This window comes from Camelus ferus, chromosome 15 (assembly GCF_009834535.1).
Source record: "Camelus ferus isolate YT-003-E chromosome 15, BCGSAC_Cfer_1.0, whole genome shotgun sequence".
Classification (NCBI taxonomy): Eukaryota; Metazoa; Chordata; class Mammalia; order Artiodactyla; family Camelidae; genus Camelus; species Camelus ferus.
The window spans coordinates 10,816,088-10,831,607 of NC_045710.1; the positions used below are offsets into that span (position 1 = coordinate 10,816,088).

At 43.1% G+C, this 15,520-nt stretch overlaps 1 protein-coding gene across 3 annotated transcripts in view; it reads right to left on the minus strand.

The window, feature by feature from the left end:
* Positions 1-5,842: 5,842 nt before the first annotated feature.
* Positions 5,843-15,520, minus strand: part of CYRIA (CYFIP related Rac1 interactor A) — a 96,665-nt gene continuing 86,987 nt past the window's right edge. For all 3 annotated transcript variants that reach the window (XM_032497064.1, XM_032497066.1, XM_032497063.1), the window contains 3 exons: positions 14,911-15,037; positions 11,208-11,278; positions 5,843-9,152 (listed from right to left, as the gene is read on the minus strand). In XM_032497064.1, the coding sequence (XP_032352955.1) occupies positions 9,089-9,152; positions 11,208-11,278; positions 14,911-15,037 (262 nt within the window). In that variant the 3' untranslated portion in view covers positions 5,843-9,088. The remainder of the gene's footprint in view (positions 9,153-11,207; positions 11,279-14,910; positions 15,038-15,520) is intronic.

Sequence of the window (15,520 nt, forward strand, 5' to 3'; positions counted from 1 at the left end):
TTCAGATTGCATCTTTTCTATCTCTTCTTAATTGGTATGAGAAAATTATTTACTTTTCAAATTCCAGTTTGACGTGAAGAAACTCTTGGTCAAGTAAATATGAGCAATTACTTACCATTTGATAAATGAGAAGGCTCTATATCTCTGCACCTCCATTTCTTTTGAAATGGCAATCACTCTCAAATATCCCTGAATAGAGTTGTCTGCCTTGTGAAGAACTGAGCTACTCCTTGGTACAAATTTAAAAGCAAAGACTGGAAATTATACCCCAAAGAGCCTTAAAAAATAAATCCTTCTCACTGGCACACTTTACAAGTGGAGGTGATTTTATGTGTAACATACAAGATGGGGTCCCACACAAGACTCCCTGGACCTGCCTGTCCATGACGCCAGCGGCATCTGCGGTGGGCAGTCCCCATGTGTGTTGTCAGTGGCCTGCCAGGGGTTAGACTATCGGTCTCCATTTTTCCGTTTCCTGGCTTTCTCTGAAGTCAAGGAAGCTTGCTCAGCCCCTGGGGGCTAGCAAACTGTACATGGACTCTGGCATCCCGTACTTCAAGGAGGTGGTAAGTAGGAGTTTCTACACAATTTCTTAGAGAGTTTTCAGGAGGACTGGGCCCTACTTGCCCACAGAAGTGCCTTGCTCAACAGGACATCTGTTATTAGGTCCTCCTCCCGCCCTGTCTCTTCCTGTCTGCTCGCCTGTCCCTGTTCTCTGGGTTCATCCAAATAAATTACCTGTGCTTAAGTCCTAGTTGTAGGTTCTGCTTTTAGGAGTGGATTCAAACTAAGATATTAGGTTCCAAAGAAAGCCTTGGTGAGCTCCAAAATGGCAGCAAGACATCCTGATGATGATACAGTAATACTAACGTAATGACAAAAAAATAGAGTGAAAAACTCAATAAAATCCTCAACTCTTTAGATACTTAAAATCACTCCTAAATTATGCATAAATGGATGAAAAATTATACTCAGAGCATAAAATAATCTAGTAAAAAAGATAATGAGGGAAGTTAAATGCTTTATCATAGAAAAATTCATTTCCTGAAAGTTTTTCCATCAATAGAGGGAAAAAAAAATTCAGTAGTCCACATAAGACATTATAAAAATAAGAAATAAGAAAGTTAGTAAATAAAATGAGGACATTTACTAAGAAAGCGGGAAATGATGAAGATAAAAAGTAGTACTATAGGCAATAAATACAATTGACAATTACTTATTGGTTGCTATGAGCAAGGACCGTTGCCCCTTTTTTATAATTGACATAATTTCACAGGTGATAAATTGAGGCACAGATCAAGTCACCCAAGATCACACACTTAGAAAGTCATGTGACTGAATGAAAACCTAGTTTGCTATCTGGACTTCAAGTGTCCCTCTCTCTCTTAAACCATGAACTGCTATTCAACAACTGTGTCTTACAACACGCACATGCACACACGTGTACAAACATGTGTACACACATATGGACAGATAAATCATGTATTTGTCTAACCAAGGTAAAAAAAAATATGAAACGTAAATTCAAAAATGTTAATGTTAAGGAAGGAGTACTTCCTTAACCACAGGTAAAGGGAAGCTGTATAAAAAGGAGCTATAACCACGGGTAAAGAGAAAATTATGAAATAATGAATAATTTGTAAAAGGTTTGTCAAATATTTAAAAATGTGGATAAAATGTACTGTTTTCTATGAAAAGGCAAACTACAAAAAAAAAAAATCAAAAGAATTGTATAGACTTAATGAACAAGCATGGCTCTCAGGGCTCACACTTACTACTGTGATGATATGGAAAATGCTCCTTCTTCCAGGCTGGCACAGCCCATGCCAGGATCATGGGCTTGGAGAGCAGAACAAAGACCAGAGTACATCCCTCATTGCCATGCACCTATCTCAAACCATACATGGTGGCCCTGGACCAGAGCTCTTGGCAAAGTAAAATCCCAACCAGGAAACCATCAGGCAGAGCTGCATTTGTGCAAAGCATAGGAGACCACCCTGCTTTGAGTCTTGGCATAGTCTGGACTTTAGCCTTTGGTAAGATGAAGGAATTCATTTAAATATGCCCTGAGCACATATTGAGGGCTAGACATTCCACTAGGTGATGGGAATAGAGAGATGCCCTAGATACAGATTTTGCCTTCAAGGCATCCATTTTCCAGTGAGAAAGAGATAAACAAACACATAAATGCAAAATATTATGATGAATATCTATATATTAGGAGGGAGAGAGAGATAGGAACATGAGAGTATGCAGGATAGAAGAACTCTGCTTGGGTAAAGTATGGAAAGATTCAAAGAAGAAGAGCCATTTGAGCAGTGTCTTCAAAGATGAATAGGATTTCATAAGACAAATGAAGAGAAACAGAATTTCAGGCAGAAGGAATAGCATTATTAGCAATGTTATAAATATGAAAAAATAGATGTTATGCCAGAAAACTGTGAACATTTTTTTATAGCATGGGGAAATGGGATGCAAATTTGGTAGAAGAGGAGTGAGATGGGAAAATTAACCTATTGGGTTTGTATAAACAGTGTTTATGCAGAATGCTAACGAGCACGAGAAATCATAGATGTTCTGGGAAATATAAGAGTTCTGCAGACAAATACATTTGAGAATTGCTACATATCATATGCTTTACCCTTCTGGAGATTTACAATGAATAAAAAATTCTAGTAGTAAAAAGAGTAAGTAAATAAAATAATCTGTTTAACCTTGTTTCACAAGTACTTGAAAATTGATTTTTTCTTTCATAGAACACCAGGTAACATCTCCAAGTATATATTTCAGAGACAAGTCACAGAAAGGTGAGTGTTGGATGTATGGAGAATGGACTAGAGGAGGGAGGAAGTAAAGGCTGAGTGATGATCTTCTAAGGAAGACATGATGAAACTTGAGGTAAATAAAGCAACATGACCTGGGGTGAATCTAATAGATTTCGAGAGCTCTTTAGAGAGGGTATTTCTTGGGCCTTAATAATCAGCTGGAGGAGTAGGGTAAAGAAGAAGGAAAATTCATTTTTATGAGTTTGTCTTGAATCTAAAAATACTGTGAATATGAAAACCCAAGGTGATACATGGTCTTTTCCAAAACTACTTTCTGCCCATATTATGTGATACACAGAAGTCCCAATATAAAGAAAAATGCTTTTCCAGCTACCTAGAAACTTTAATTTTATGAGGAACATATTATCTTTGATAATCAGAGTTCTCGAGACAAAGCTGAACCAAATAATAGGGCTTAGGTATTCCAGGATACATGGCTGTGGATGGCCTGGGCAACATCCCTAGGTTGCTGTCCTAGGTACTGAACTCATTGTTCTAGTTATTGGAAACGCCGCTTCTCTTGCCCTTCTGCCCCTGTCTCACATTCACCATTCTGACGGAGCAGCAGCCTAGTACCAGACCGAGCAAAATTTCCTCCAACTAGCATGCCTGCCCTTGCCAGAAGCAGCTGACTCTGACTTTTGATCAAGACAACAGCCTGATTTCTCAGCTGGACTCCTGGCAGCTCAGCAGCAAGCTGCAAGCTCTCTGCATCCACAGAGGTTAAAAATATCCTGACAGGTAGGTAAACATTTCCTCCAGGAATAAATTGACCAGTCAGAGGAGCAGATAATTTGTGGCTGTGGATGGCTGTGAGCTGTAGGAATGAATTCTCAGGGTCTCATTTCAGCAGACTCAGGTTTCAGGACCTGGAAGTTTTCCCTTTGCAGGCAGCTTCTATTGGCCACTGGCTTATGTCAAGCTCGCCCCTCTAAAGGACACATTTTCTGCCCTCAGGAACTGAAACATCTAGTGGACAAAGCAAACTCATAATTTAAAGTAGTGTGCAGTGGCCTATATTTAGCATCAAGTAAATTAAATGTATTAGGAACCAAAAAGAGAGGATTAGCATTAAGTGAGTTAGTTATGGAAAGCTTCATGGAGGACGTGGAGTATGACCTGGCCCTTAATGCCCAGGTAAACTTCAGATAGACAGTGAGGAAGAGGGTGTGCATAAAGGCAGTATCATAAGACTGGAAATGCCCATGACGCATTATGGAGACAGTAAATACTCCCCTGGTTCAGCCTAGGGCTCCCTCCCCTTTCGTCCTCTCCAATTGCATTCACATATATAACCTCTCCCCTAGTGATTGCATTATTTATATCACACAAAAGGAAGAAAAAAAATCCTTTCAAATCTATTGAAATTTGGAAGAAAATGACTTTGTAGCCTCCTCCAAGTACTTTTGATATTTTCTAGAGACAAGCTTCTTCAAGGTATAAGAAGCATTGTAGAACTGCTGGTCCTCAAGTCACAACATTGAAGACTTTAGCTCTTGGGTGGCTTAGTAAATGTTAATAAAATATAGCTCCTGACTTGAGAAAAAGCCTGTCATGGGGCAAACAAGGACAATTTGAAACAAACAGAAAGTTTAAAGAGATAATTTAAAATGAACAGAAAGTAAACAGAGAGAAAGAGGAATCTGGAAATGGGCAATCTGATGGAAGAGACTGGAAGATTTCATAGACAAAAGACCATCTTAAGTGAGTTTACAAAAACTTTCTGCCTAAAAGAGTTTCTAGACTAAATTCTGAGACAACAGGCAAGAGAAGGTCTAGAGTAGTAAAAATACAGCCCCAGGAACTTGACGTGACCAGGGCGGAAAAATCTCCCTTCTTTGGAGTTTGACTTTTAAGTTGGAGCAGATAGAATGGCCAAGACCTCCCTATTTACTGTGTAGGAAGAACCATGTAGGTCTAATCAGTGGGGGTGAGGGTTCCCAGTAGTAAAAACTAGGATTTTGGCAATTGATAGATAAATGTACTTAATATGGATAGTTTCAAAATTGTAATCAATATTATATAGTATTAATCAATCACTTACTTTGTGATGACTAATTATCCTACAGACCTTTCAAACAGCAAACACCTAGAAATGCTGTCTCCTCACTGACATGCATGAAATCAGACGGCAAATATTCAACAGGTTTCATGAATGTGACAGCTGAGCTCTTCTTTACCATCCTGCCAAGAGAACTCTGATTAACCACCAAATTTCTGGCTGGTAGGAAGGGTATTCAGTTCCTCACTAGCTGTGTTCCTCTTGACAGTCACACTTCTACTTACTCATTTTCTCCCAGTGTCTTTTGACTCTCAACACTCATTTAATTAGGGTCCCTTTCTTCTCCTCTCTCTCTTTCAAAGAGCCCCTTCCCTTTCTCTCTTTCTAGTTTTTGTCCACTTATAATTTGTCCATGTGTCCATTTACAGTAAATTTTCCCATTCCTATTCATTTCCCTTTGTCTTTTGTATATGGCGCCATGGACGATCTCTCTTGGGGACTTTGATCCATGGGGAGCACACACAGTTAGGTCTCAGGTGATCAGCTTCAAAGGTTCAGGAATTAAAAGTAATGCTCTAGAACAGTTTCAATGTTCAATAGTTAAGATAATTGCTTTAGAGCTTCAGATGCCTGAAAAAATGTGCTTTTATGGAATAGGTTATTTGCTAATTTTACCAAATCCATAAAGGACTTGAGAAAAAAAATAGAGCCTTTAATAGAGTTTCTTAGCATCCTTGAACAAGCAGGTCTCATGTATCTCTAGATATGAGTCATGTCTCTGTGTATTTTATGCCTTTTTAAAATAATGAGGGTCTTTCCTGAAATGAGTAAGATATACCTGGTACCAAGAATAGTTCATTTTGGGTATTTCATGCTGTGTATGAAGAGACTGAGGCTTAGAGAGGTGAAAGGCATTTGTTGTGATTTCCAGGTCCTCAGAGCAAGTGTTTAGCAAATATCTATGTTCACATGCTTATTACCCACTTAGCCTTGAACATCATATAAAAGAAATGTATTTTTAAATATATGTACCAAACTTTAATTTTCATTTCACACTCAAAACTTCTGTACAAAAAGAGGCAAAGCAGGCAAAAAAAATTACAGTGACTTCAGCAAACAACATCTGACAACTTTAAAACAGCTTCGTGTATGCAACAGCCTTTATAGATGTAGTGGGGAAACTGGGTTCCAAAGTCTTTGTTTCTTTAAGATGAAATTCCAAGCTTCATTATCAACATCTAGAAAAATCTGTAGCAGTCTAGAATACAAGATTGAATGAGCAGCCTCTGACTTCTACGGCACAATTAGATCCCAAGATTGAGCAGGCTTCATTTGCCTTTTGAGGAAGCATGAAATTACTGTTACTTAAATGTGATGATGTATTAAAAAAAAACCTCAGTTACCATTAACATCTTGATACAATGTTGATGACTAGTAGCAAACATTGATGAAGCATGATCTGAACTGATAGTTAAAGGACAGTATCTGGTGACTTTCCTTCTGGTTTTTAATTAATACTCCAGCCCCAATGGGTCACCGTAATTCAAAACATCCATTGCCATTTTTTTCAACTAATTCTTAGTGGCACATAAAAGGTTTCTGAGAACAAAGTTATAATGTCAAACTAGCAGTGCATCTGAGAAATAGAATTTTCACCTTGTCGCTTGCCCCAAAATAAATATGAGTAATGGAAAACACTTTAATTTGAAAACTATGAGACATCAAATATGAAATATAGTTAACATTACATGGATACCGTGGCTAGCGCTCTCCCCTAAACCACCCACGGGCCTTGGACATGTGCATGCAGCACAAAGAAATGTCATTGTCCAAGGACGTCCATTGTCTGGAGGACAGTCTGTTAAAAGGGTTTGTCTCCCACCGCAGCGCTGGAGTGGACCCAAGGCCCATCACCTGCTAGTGATCACAGACACTCAGTTAACCTGTCCTCAAGCTCAGGCCCTGGGCTTTTGAGAATCCAGGTGCTGATGAATCCTGGCTTTGAAACAAGGTGGCCTGACTGAATTGGGGCAGGCCGGCAGCCCCTCCCGTATGTTTGGTCCTATTTGATAGAAAGTCTAATTGAAAGTCATAAATGTGCTCAACTGTTCACTCTGCAAGTCCTCTCCTCTCTCCAAGACTTAATCTCCTTCCCTGATAAAGGAGGAAAGAAGCCCCAGTGATGACGCATGGTGAATGCCTCTCTATTTCTCATCTTGACAGTTGCTGCCCAAAGATAACATGTGGCTGCCAAACAGAAGAACGTTTCTTGAGCTGAATATTTAATGAATTTGTTTACCCAGGGTTATCCTACTCTCTGGCTTCCTCCAGGGTTTTAGAATCCCTGGGTTTGAAAAGGTCTTGAAAGCCATCTAGTACATTTCTGTTCTGATGAGAGAGCCCTCATCCAAGCAGCTGTCCTTGTTCAGCTTGAAAAGCTCCAAGGAAAAGGGCCTTTCCTCTTCTTGTTGACTGACATTTAGATACAGACCAGGGAATCTTTTCTGCCACTTGACTGGATTTCTTTGCTAAAAATAAACCAGAGTATGTCTCTTTTTCTCTTGGAGGACCCCAAGGAATGCCAGCTGGCCACTAAAGTCCAGAAAGCAAAGGTTGACAGCTTATTCTCTGGGACCTTGTGAATGATGCCAAACCCTGATGGACGCAGCCCCAACTTCTGTAATTATCATTCCCCTGGGCAACTCATTCCATCAGAAATAGGCAAGTGATCAGATAGGCCAGGCTGAGGGTTTATTTAAAAGTGTCCAGTACCATCCCATAGTATGTATGCATAGGCCACTTGGTGAAAGAAAAAGGGCAGAATCAGGAATGAGGCATCCTGGGTTCTAGTCCTACATGTGGGTGATCCTGTTTGACTTCATCCTCTGTCTCACTTCTCCACTGGAGATCAGACTAGAAGATCTCCAAGATGCCATTCTGAGCTCTGCTCTGCAGACAGAATGGCCCTTGTTCGCATTGTTAACCATCAGGACAAGTTGGGGTGACTGCTTATTGGATTCTGCTTACTAAGGAAGGATGTGAGAGTCAGTCTGTTTACTGGCTCACAGCCTTGTAGGGCTATTGGAGATTATCTGTTTTATTTGCCCATTTTATAGAGGAGGCAAGTGAGACACAGAGAGCATAAGTGAATTTCCCAAGATCACTCTGTGAATCAGTAGGGCTAGGACTAAACCCGGGCAGTCAGACCAGAGATTATACATTGAGACAAGCTGGCAGTTGGGTCGTGGAGGGGCTGTCTTTTAAGTATCAGGTAACCAGAAAACAAAACTGTCTCCTGTAAATTCCCTCCAGTTTTCTGGTAACTAAATAAGTGTCTAGACCTCTGCTGACACACGAATGGTCCGCAGAGGACAGGGCTCCTGTTAGGAGTGGCTGTGTGCCCAGCGCTCCACAGACACATGGAATGTCAGCAAACTCACCCGCAATCTGAGCCAGCGCTCCGTCTCCCTGACCCTGCAGACAGAGGCGTGAAGCAGAGAGATGATGTCCTGATGCCTCGGTGCCCCTCCTCCCCACCTGTCCCCCACTTCCAAGACAAGCCCCGTCGCCAGCCCAGCCACAGCAGCACATCATCTAGTCTCGCTTCCTTCCCACGCGCTGATTCAAACACAGCTGATTTTCCTCTTGAGAAGCTGAAAGGGAGCGCTAGAGGGTAGAAATCGAAGCAGAAAGAGAAGATGCTGGTAAGTAAACTTACGTGCAAACAGAAAAGTTGCACGTGTGCTGTGCGGTCTGAGGAAAGAGAGGGGGCGTGCTGAATTCCAAACTCATGGATTGGGGTCTCCACGTGCATTTTTCTTTCCTTGGATCCCTCTCTCTCCCTGTCAGGATAACAGCTGTGTTTCCTGTAGCTGAGCTGACACAGGAAATCAAATATTTTGTCTTTCTATAGCTATACCTCCCGGTGAGGTTACACATCTAGAATTAAAACCCGACCGCAAACTATTAGGGATTTCTGATTGTTACAGGTGTAAAGAAATCCAGTAGCAAAGATCAGCGTCTCCAAATTTTGCCTTCGGAGAAGGGGACTTTGTTTTCGACATCAAAGGTAAGGCTCGCCAGTCAATTTATGCTCTGCTGGGTTGAGTCAGTCAGGATACAGATTAAGGTCCATATATTTCAGTGACAAGAAGGAAACGGTTATGTAAATACACGAGTATTAACATCAATCTGTATTAAATTATGTAAACATATACATCTTCTGAGGTCAGTACAAAGATCCTCTTCTCTGAGCAAAGCTTTACTGCAGCATTGCTCGAATCTGTTTGGAAGTCGATTCATCATTCAAGTGTTTTGTAGTGAACCTGGATGGAGAGAAAATGATGGGGGTCAGTGTGCAAACCACGCTCTGAGAAAGCTTCAACGATAATGACTCACCAGCCTATCTTTACATTGGGAGACACAACTGATATTTAGAAACCAAACTCGGCCTTGGTCTTTTAGATGAAGAGCGACACTTCACTGCCCAGACTGCGCCCAGAGCACTCTCAGGTTTAATATCTGATCCTTCCTTCCGAAGGAATTTTATATTGTGGTTATTAGACAAGTAGATCTTCTATCTAATCAAATAATCATGCAAAGAGATACAAGCAATCTCACTGTCCCGGGGAGTAGACTGCACGGGCTTCAGTGCAGGATCTTGGCTGTGTCGGCTACCCCTGCTGGGTGTTAAAATATGGATTTGCATATAACACATTACCCAACACTTAAAAAATTTATGGTTTTCTACTTTGATGGGGATGCTCGTCCTCACTGCCACCACAAGGGGGCGCAAAGGCAGGTCCACATAAGGAAAAAGCAGTGTAATTTGTATCCTCACATGAACTGGTGTCAAATAGTTTGTGAAAAGGAAGGAAAGGAGAATTAGCTTGTCATAAAATCTTGACCTTGTCCGACGCCCTCCGTGGAAGTTTTTATTTCACTCACACTAACTCTTTGCAGGACAGGTTACTGCCTCCATTTTACAGATGAGAAAACTGAGATTCAGAGACACTGAATGACCCATTCCAGATGACAAATATGACAACGCATGAGTTGTAAACAATTTGTGATTTCTGATTTGGATTCAGGTCTGGCTCTATTCCTTCGTCACTAGGCCTCCCGAGAGACACAAAAGGCCAAGACTCAGATGGAACGCATAGCCCATCACAGTGCCCTGTGTTCGAAGCCTTGCTTGACTGAATGAAGCTGGAAAGTTAAAAAAAAAAAAAAAAAATCAGACGCCAAAGTCTTCTTACTGAGCATGGAAAGCCAGCCTTCCGTGAAATGGGCTCCAAGGGAGAAAACCTTGGTTCACCCGCAGAATCTGGAAGGCTCTCGGATGAATACCACATCTGTTCTGAAGAGTGAGGACTTAGCACCTCCACAAACAGGATCAACCTCAGTGCTTTCTTTATTCATTTCATGGGTGCCTCAGTTTCTCCCTTCACTGAATGGGAAAATAGATCTCAGCACTCTGGCTTGTGATAACCAAACGGGACGGCATGATGGGAAATGAAATACACACACGTGGGGGGTTAGTGCTCCGTTCCACTCACACTTACTACATTTACTACATGCACAGTGTGGAGCAGAATGGAAGGGAAATTGAAGATGGGTAGGACAGCAGGGACCATAAACTTTCCAGACTGCAATCCAGATTGGCACGAGTCAACAAGCTCCTGTAGATGTGTCACAGCTAAAAAGCAAGAATCCCCCCTGAAGTGGATTAACCACGTGTCCTGGGGAAGAGAGCAGGTGCTGGGGCATTACTTATTAGCAGTGAGGGGCACTGGCCAAATACAGGGACATCCAGACGGTGGAGAGCAGGGTTCCAGTTCTGGCAGCTGCGCATATGAATCGCCCAGGGACCTTCAGAACAAACACACAAGCACGAAATGGATGCCTGAGTCCCTACCTCAGAGATTCGAATTCATTTGGTCTGGGTTGGCCCTGAGCATGAGTGCTTTCAAAAGCTGCCCACATAATTCTCACGTACAGCTGGTCTGGGAACCACGGGTGCAGGGGGAAGTGAGACCCGGGGAGCTTCTGCTTCTGACAGGTCCTCACTAACCACAAAGCAGTGTGGCCGGGAGTTAGGCCCTCGACCTGCAGGGCCACCCAGACCTGGGTTTAGGTCCTAGCTCAGCCATCTGCTGTGAGACTTTTGGCAAGTTAGTTAACTTCTCTAAATTTCGGTTTCTTCCATCTGTAAAAAGGGGATGATAAAAATGGTGCTGACCTCAATAGGGTGCTGGGAAGATTAAATGTGTTAACAGATGTAAGGGGTTAAGCCTGGTGTTCTGGCCCTCAGGATCCCAACAGCATCTGAATTTGCAATGGATCTGAGGGGTTGGCTGCCCTGCAGGGCTGAGGCTCACCTGAGGGCGTTCAGTAGCCCCTCCACACTGTCCGGGGCCTGTTCCTTCAAAACCTTGATGCAGCCTTTCATCTAGGAGGAAAAAGCACAACATTTTGTTAATACCCTAGTAATTCTGTCCATCATAATATCTGTCCATAATAATATCACATTATTTCTGCCCATGGAAATCAAACACAGAAATGACCCACAGACCTTCCTACCTCCTAGGGCCAGTGAGTTGCTTCTCTGGGCTTCTAGAAGGTTCTGTGTCAGTTTTCATATTATACTGCCATTGAACATTGTATGTGTCTGGCATTTGGGGACAAAGACTTGGGGCTTTGATCTTCTTGTCTGGGACTCCAGAGCCAAGGGCAGAGCTCTTCCTCCAGCCTGTGCTCAGTTGAGAATCACTGGATGAATTGCAAACCTGCTCATTTTAAGCCATCCCTCTGCCCAGAATGCTCTTCCTCCTTCAGCTGTTTGACTGGCAAACCTTTAACAATTTTTTAGGACTCAGCTGAAGATCACCAACCCCAGGAAGCCTCTTCTGACCTCATTACCTTAACCAGGTAGAAGTAACCAGCACCTCTTTGTATTCCCAGTAGTATGCTGGCATTTCTCAGAGAACCTTAAGGTTTTGTTCCCAGACGAAGCTGTCTCCCTCATTAGGCCAGCAGAGGGCCGGTAAAGGACAGTGGTTAGGAATGCGAACCACGTAGAGACAGGATGCCTGGGTTTCACCCATCCTTCCTTGTTTAGTATCTTCATGAACCTAGGCACATTTTCTTAGCTTTCTGTGCCCATGTGATATAATTTATTCGTAATTTGGGAAATTCGTGAAAACTAAATTTATACAGATCACATTATATTATGCACATTCTGGAATTATTATTTTTATTTTTGCAAAAGAAAAATCTTTCTGAGAAGAATACACTCGCTCACTTGAAGCTCAGATGTTCACGCACTGATTCAAGAATACTGTACTAAGGGTCTCTTTTATAATGATCATTTATAAAGATTTTCTCTGGGTATACTTCTGGTATGTGGACATTTTTTTCCTGAAGTCCCGAAAAGCCCTGTTAGATTGATGGAAGCGGCCAGAAGCACAGGGCTGAGAATCATCTAGGGGCAGGTCTAGGCTCATCAAAAAAGGAATGTCGTAGTCAATCAGAGATGCCTGCCATGGGTGCAGGACGGGATCAAGCTCAGGATGAGGAGATCTGGTCCCTCTCCCAAAAGAGCGCATGGTCTAGTGGGAGAAGAGAGGTACCTGGTTCATTAGGAGGTGGGGTCTGGAATTCTGGGTGAGGTTTGGGCTGGGGACAGGGGTTAAGGAGTAATTCTGCAGTGGACCATTTGATACAATTTTAAGGAAATCAGTTGCAAATGCCATGTCACTCCAGCCTGTTTTCCTGGCACCCACGACTAGCATCGGTTCTCTAAATGACACGGATCCCTCTGGGCTTCCACGACTTTGCTCTGATGATACCTGCCCTCACCCCACCAACCCCCACCTGCCTGCGGTACTCTTCCTCGTCTCTGCCCATGCGGTAAAATCCTACCCCTTCTTCAAGGTCCACCTCGAACATCACCCGCTGTCCCTGCCTCTACACAGAGCTTCTCCCTCAGCCTGGTTTCTGGAGCTCCCGCACCTCCATCGTGCACTCCTGAACACGTTCTCTGACAGTGCAGGTAACAGTACCTGTTTCAGGGCCTCACAGATAAATATTTGTTTTTTTTCCCATAGCTGATACCCTAAGGATTTATAAACCAAGTGCACGTGACTCCTGGCTTAGAAGCAGACTGGTTCCTGGAAGAAGCCCCTTTATGTCCTCAAAGAAAATGGTCCATCAGACCATTGTGCCTGGTAGACCCGAAACCTTCTTAGATACGTACAAACTTTGAGATAAACAAATCTTTCTTAGTGAGACCTGCGTGAACAAACAGACTTCATCAAGACTGAGTACGGTTAGATCTAATATGATATAATGCTTAGGGCCTCAGCAGAAAGACTGCAAATGACAAGCAAGGACTAGCTTTTTAAAGGTTAGGGCTAAGACATACTTGTACGCAGTATATTTTTAATTACTGACTCTATGACAAGCTAACGAATGGCTGTGGTAAATGAGAATGTCCTGTGGAGTGCCAGGTAATAAATTAGGTCTACATTCAGATGATATTCATGGGTTATTAATAGAGCTATTTATTCCCAATCTATAGCATAAAAATGTTTAAGCCTCACAAAGAATACAGTAAAAATATTGATTGGTAGGAAAAAACTTCCATAATAGACCATTATGCAAATTAAATACGTTTTAAAATTGCAATTAGAACAGGGTGCTAATTTGTTAAGTGCATACACACACCGGCACAAACACCTATGTAACAAGAAGGGACTTCTAGATGCTGACATAATGACAGTGGTCATCTATCCATGGTGAGGTCACCATGGATACACTTAATTTTCTGTATTTTGATTTCCTGTATTTTCTCCAAACCTTTATACTAAATATTTATTTTCTTGGCAAACAGAAGTAATTACATTAAAAATAATGATGCCTCTATGAAGAACTTTGATGAGCCAGGGAACCAGGACCTCAAAATGAGTAATCCAAGTTGCATTATTCGCTGATACATTTTCTTGCTTTCATCAGACTTATGGCCCCGCTGAGCACATGGGCCTTCTGTCTGCGCAGAACTAGAGCATCGGAGATGCGGTTCTGTGCGGATAAATGAGCATACAGTGTGTCACCCGAACTTAGCCGCGTCAGAGTAGGTTAGTACCGAGACATCCTATTCTGTACTGAAAAAGCTTTAAGTCAATGGCATACACTCCTGGGTACTGTGGCAGGCCAACGCTGGGACGAGACGAGGACTGCTTTATCCCACCATCAACAGGAAATCACCAGCACACCAGAATCATTTGTTTTCCAGTCATATTCATTCATTCAGCAACAGCTGTGGGGAGCATCTACTGAGCGCCATGCTCTACGTGCTAAGGACACTGCCAGGCAAAGGAGCAGACATTGGGGTATAGATCCTGGTCTCTGCCCTTGTCAACAAACTCAGAGTCTGTGAGGGAGTCAGAAAATCCAAAATGGCAGGTGACTGGGGCCAGAGCAGAAGGAAGACTCTGACCCATGCAGGGCACAGGGGATGTGCTCTGAGAAGAGGCGACATTGGGGAGTGTCTTAAAGGAACCCACCCAGCAGAGAAGAGGCAGGGTACTCCTGGCAGGGGAAAGGGCTCAAGCCCCAGGACAAGAAAAGGCATTTGGAATGGGGTGGAGCAACCTGCAGGGGCGATGGGAGAGGAAGTTGGAACGCTGTTCGGGATTTGACCACAATGTCTTGTAATCCAGTATCTCCCAATGCTTTTCACATTGAGACACATACAACATATAAAACCACAGATTTCAACAGCACTCTGGGTACGTTGCACGGGCAGCGAGCGGCTGACTGTTCCCCTGCTGGGCTCCTCTACAAGCTGAGGGCTCAGCACCTCTACCTTCCTGCTGTGCTTGTGAGGTGGGATGTTTTGTTAGAAGCACATGAAAAAGCCTGGACTTCTTCCTACAAGGAGAGCTGCCATGATGGGGCTTGTGTCTCAGAGAGCTCACTCAGAGAGTGATGGGGAGAGAGAGAGAGAGAGAGAGGAGCAAGGTTTATGTGGCGACATTCATGAGCTCTTGCTGGGAAAGCACATTTCGCAGCTATTCTTACATCGATCTTGGAGGTCTTGCAGAAAGCTCCCACGGGGTGGACGTGGTCGTACAGGATGATGACCCCCACCATCACCCGCATGCAGAACATCAGCGTCTCTTCGCTGGTGAACCTGCTCCTGTACTCCCTGCAAGAGAGGAGAGATGGCACCGGCCGGCGTCACTTCCGTGGCGCAGCACACTCCTCCCTGACTCCACATCTGGCTACTTGACACTCCTCCGATCCTCTCCTGAGAACCATCCCAGGCCTGCAACAACCAGGTGAATATGCTCTTAAATTCCCCCTGAATCTGTCCCAACCAGTGTGAGATCAGGGAAAATGAGACGGCAGTAAATTCTCTTCTCTTCTGTCCTTCAGCGAGGCAGCTCATCCTGAACGTGACTCCCCCGCCCATCAATCTTGAATATTTTATAGCAGGTCTCTCTGGCTGTCTTAGATTATAGAGAGTAATGGCTTCATTATGGAGAAAAAGAATCTAGCTCAATTCTATAGAGCAGCTCCCGGGTCTCCAGTCAGGGTAACTTTCTTTGTTAAGATCCAGGCTGCAGATGGAATTAGTGGGCAAAGATACCTAAAATTCACTGGGCTGCGGGTATTTGCGGGGTCTAAC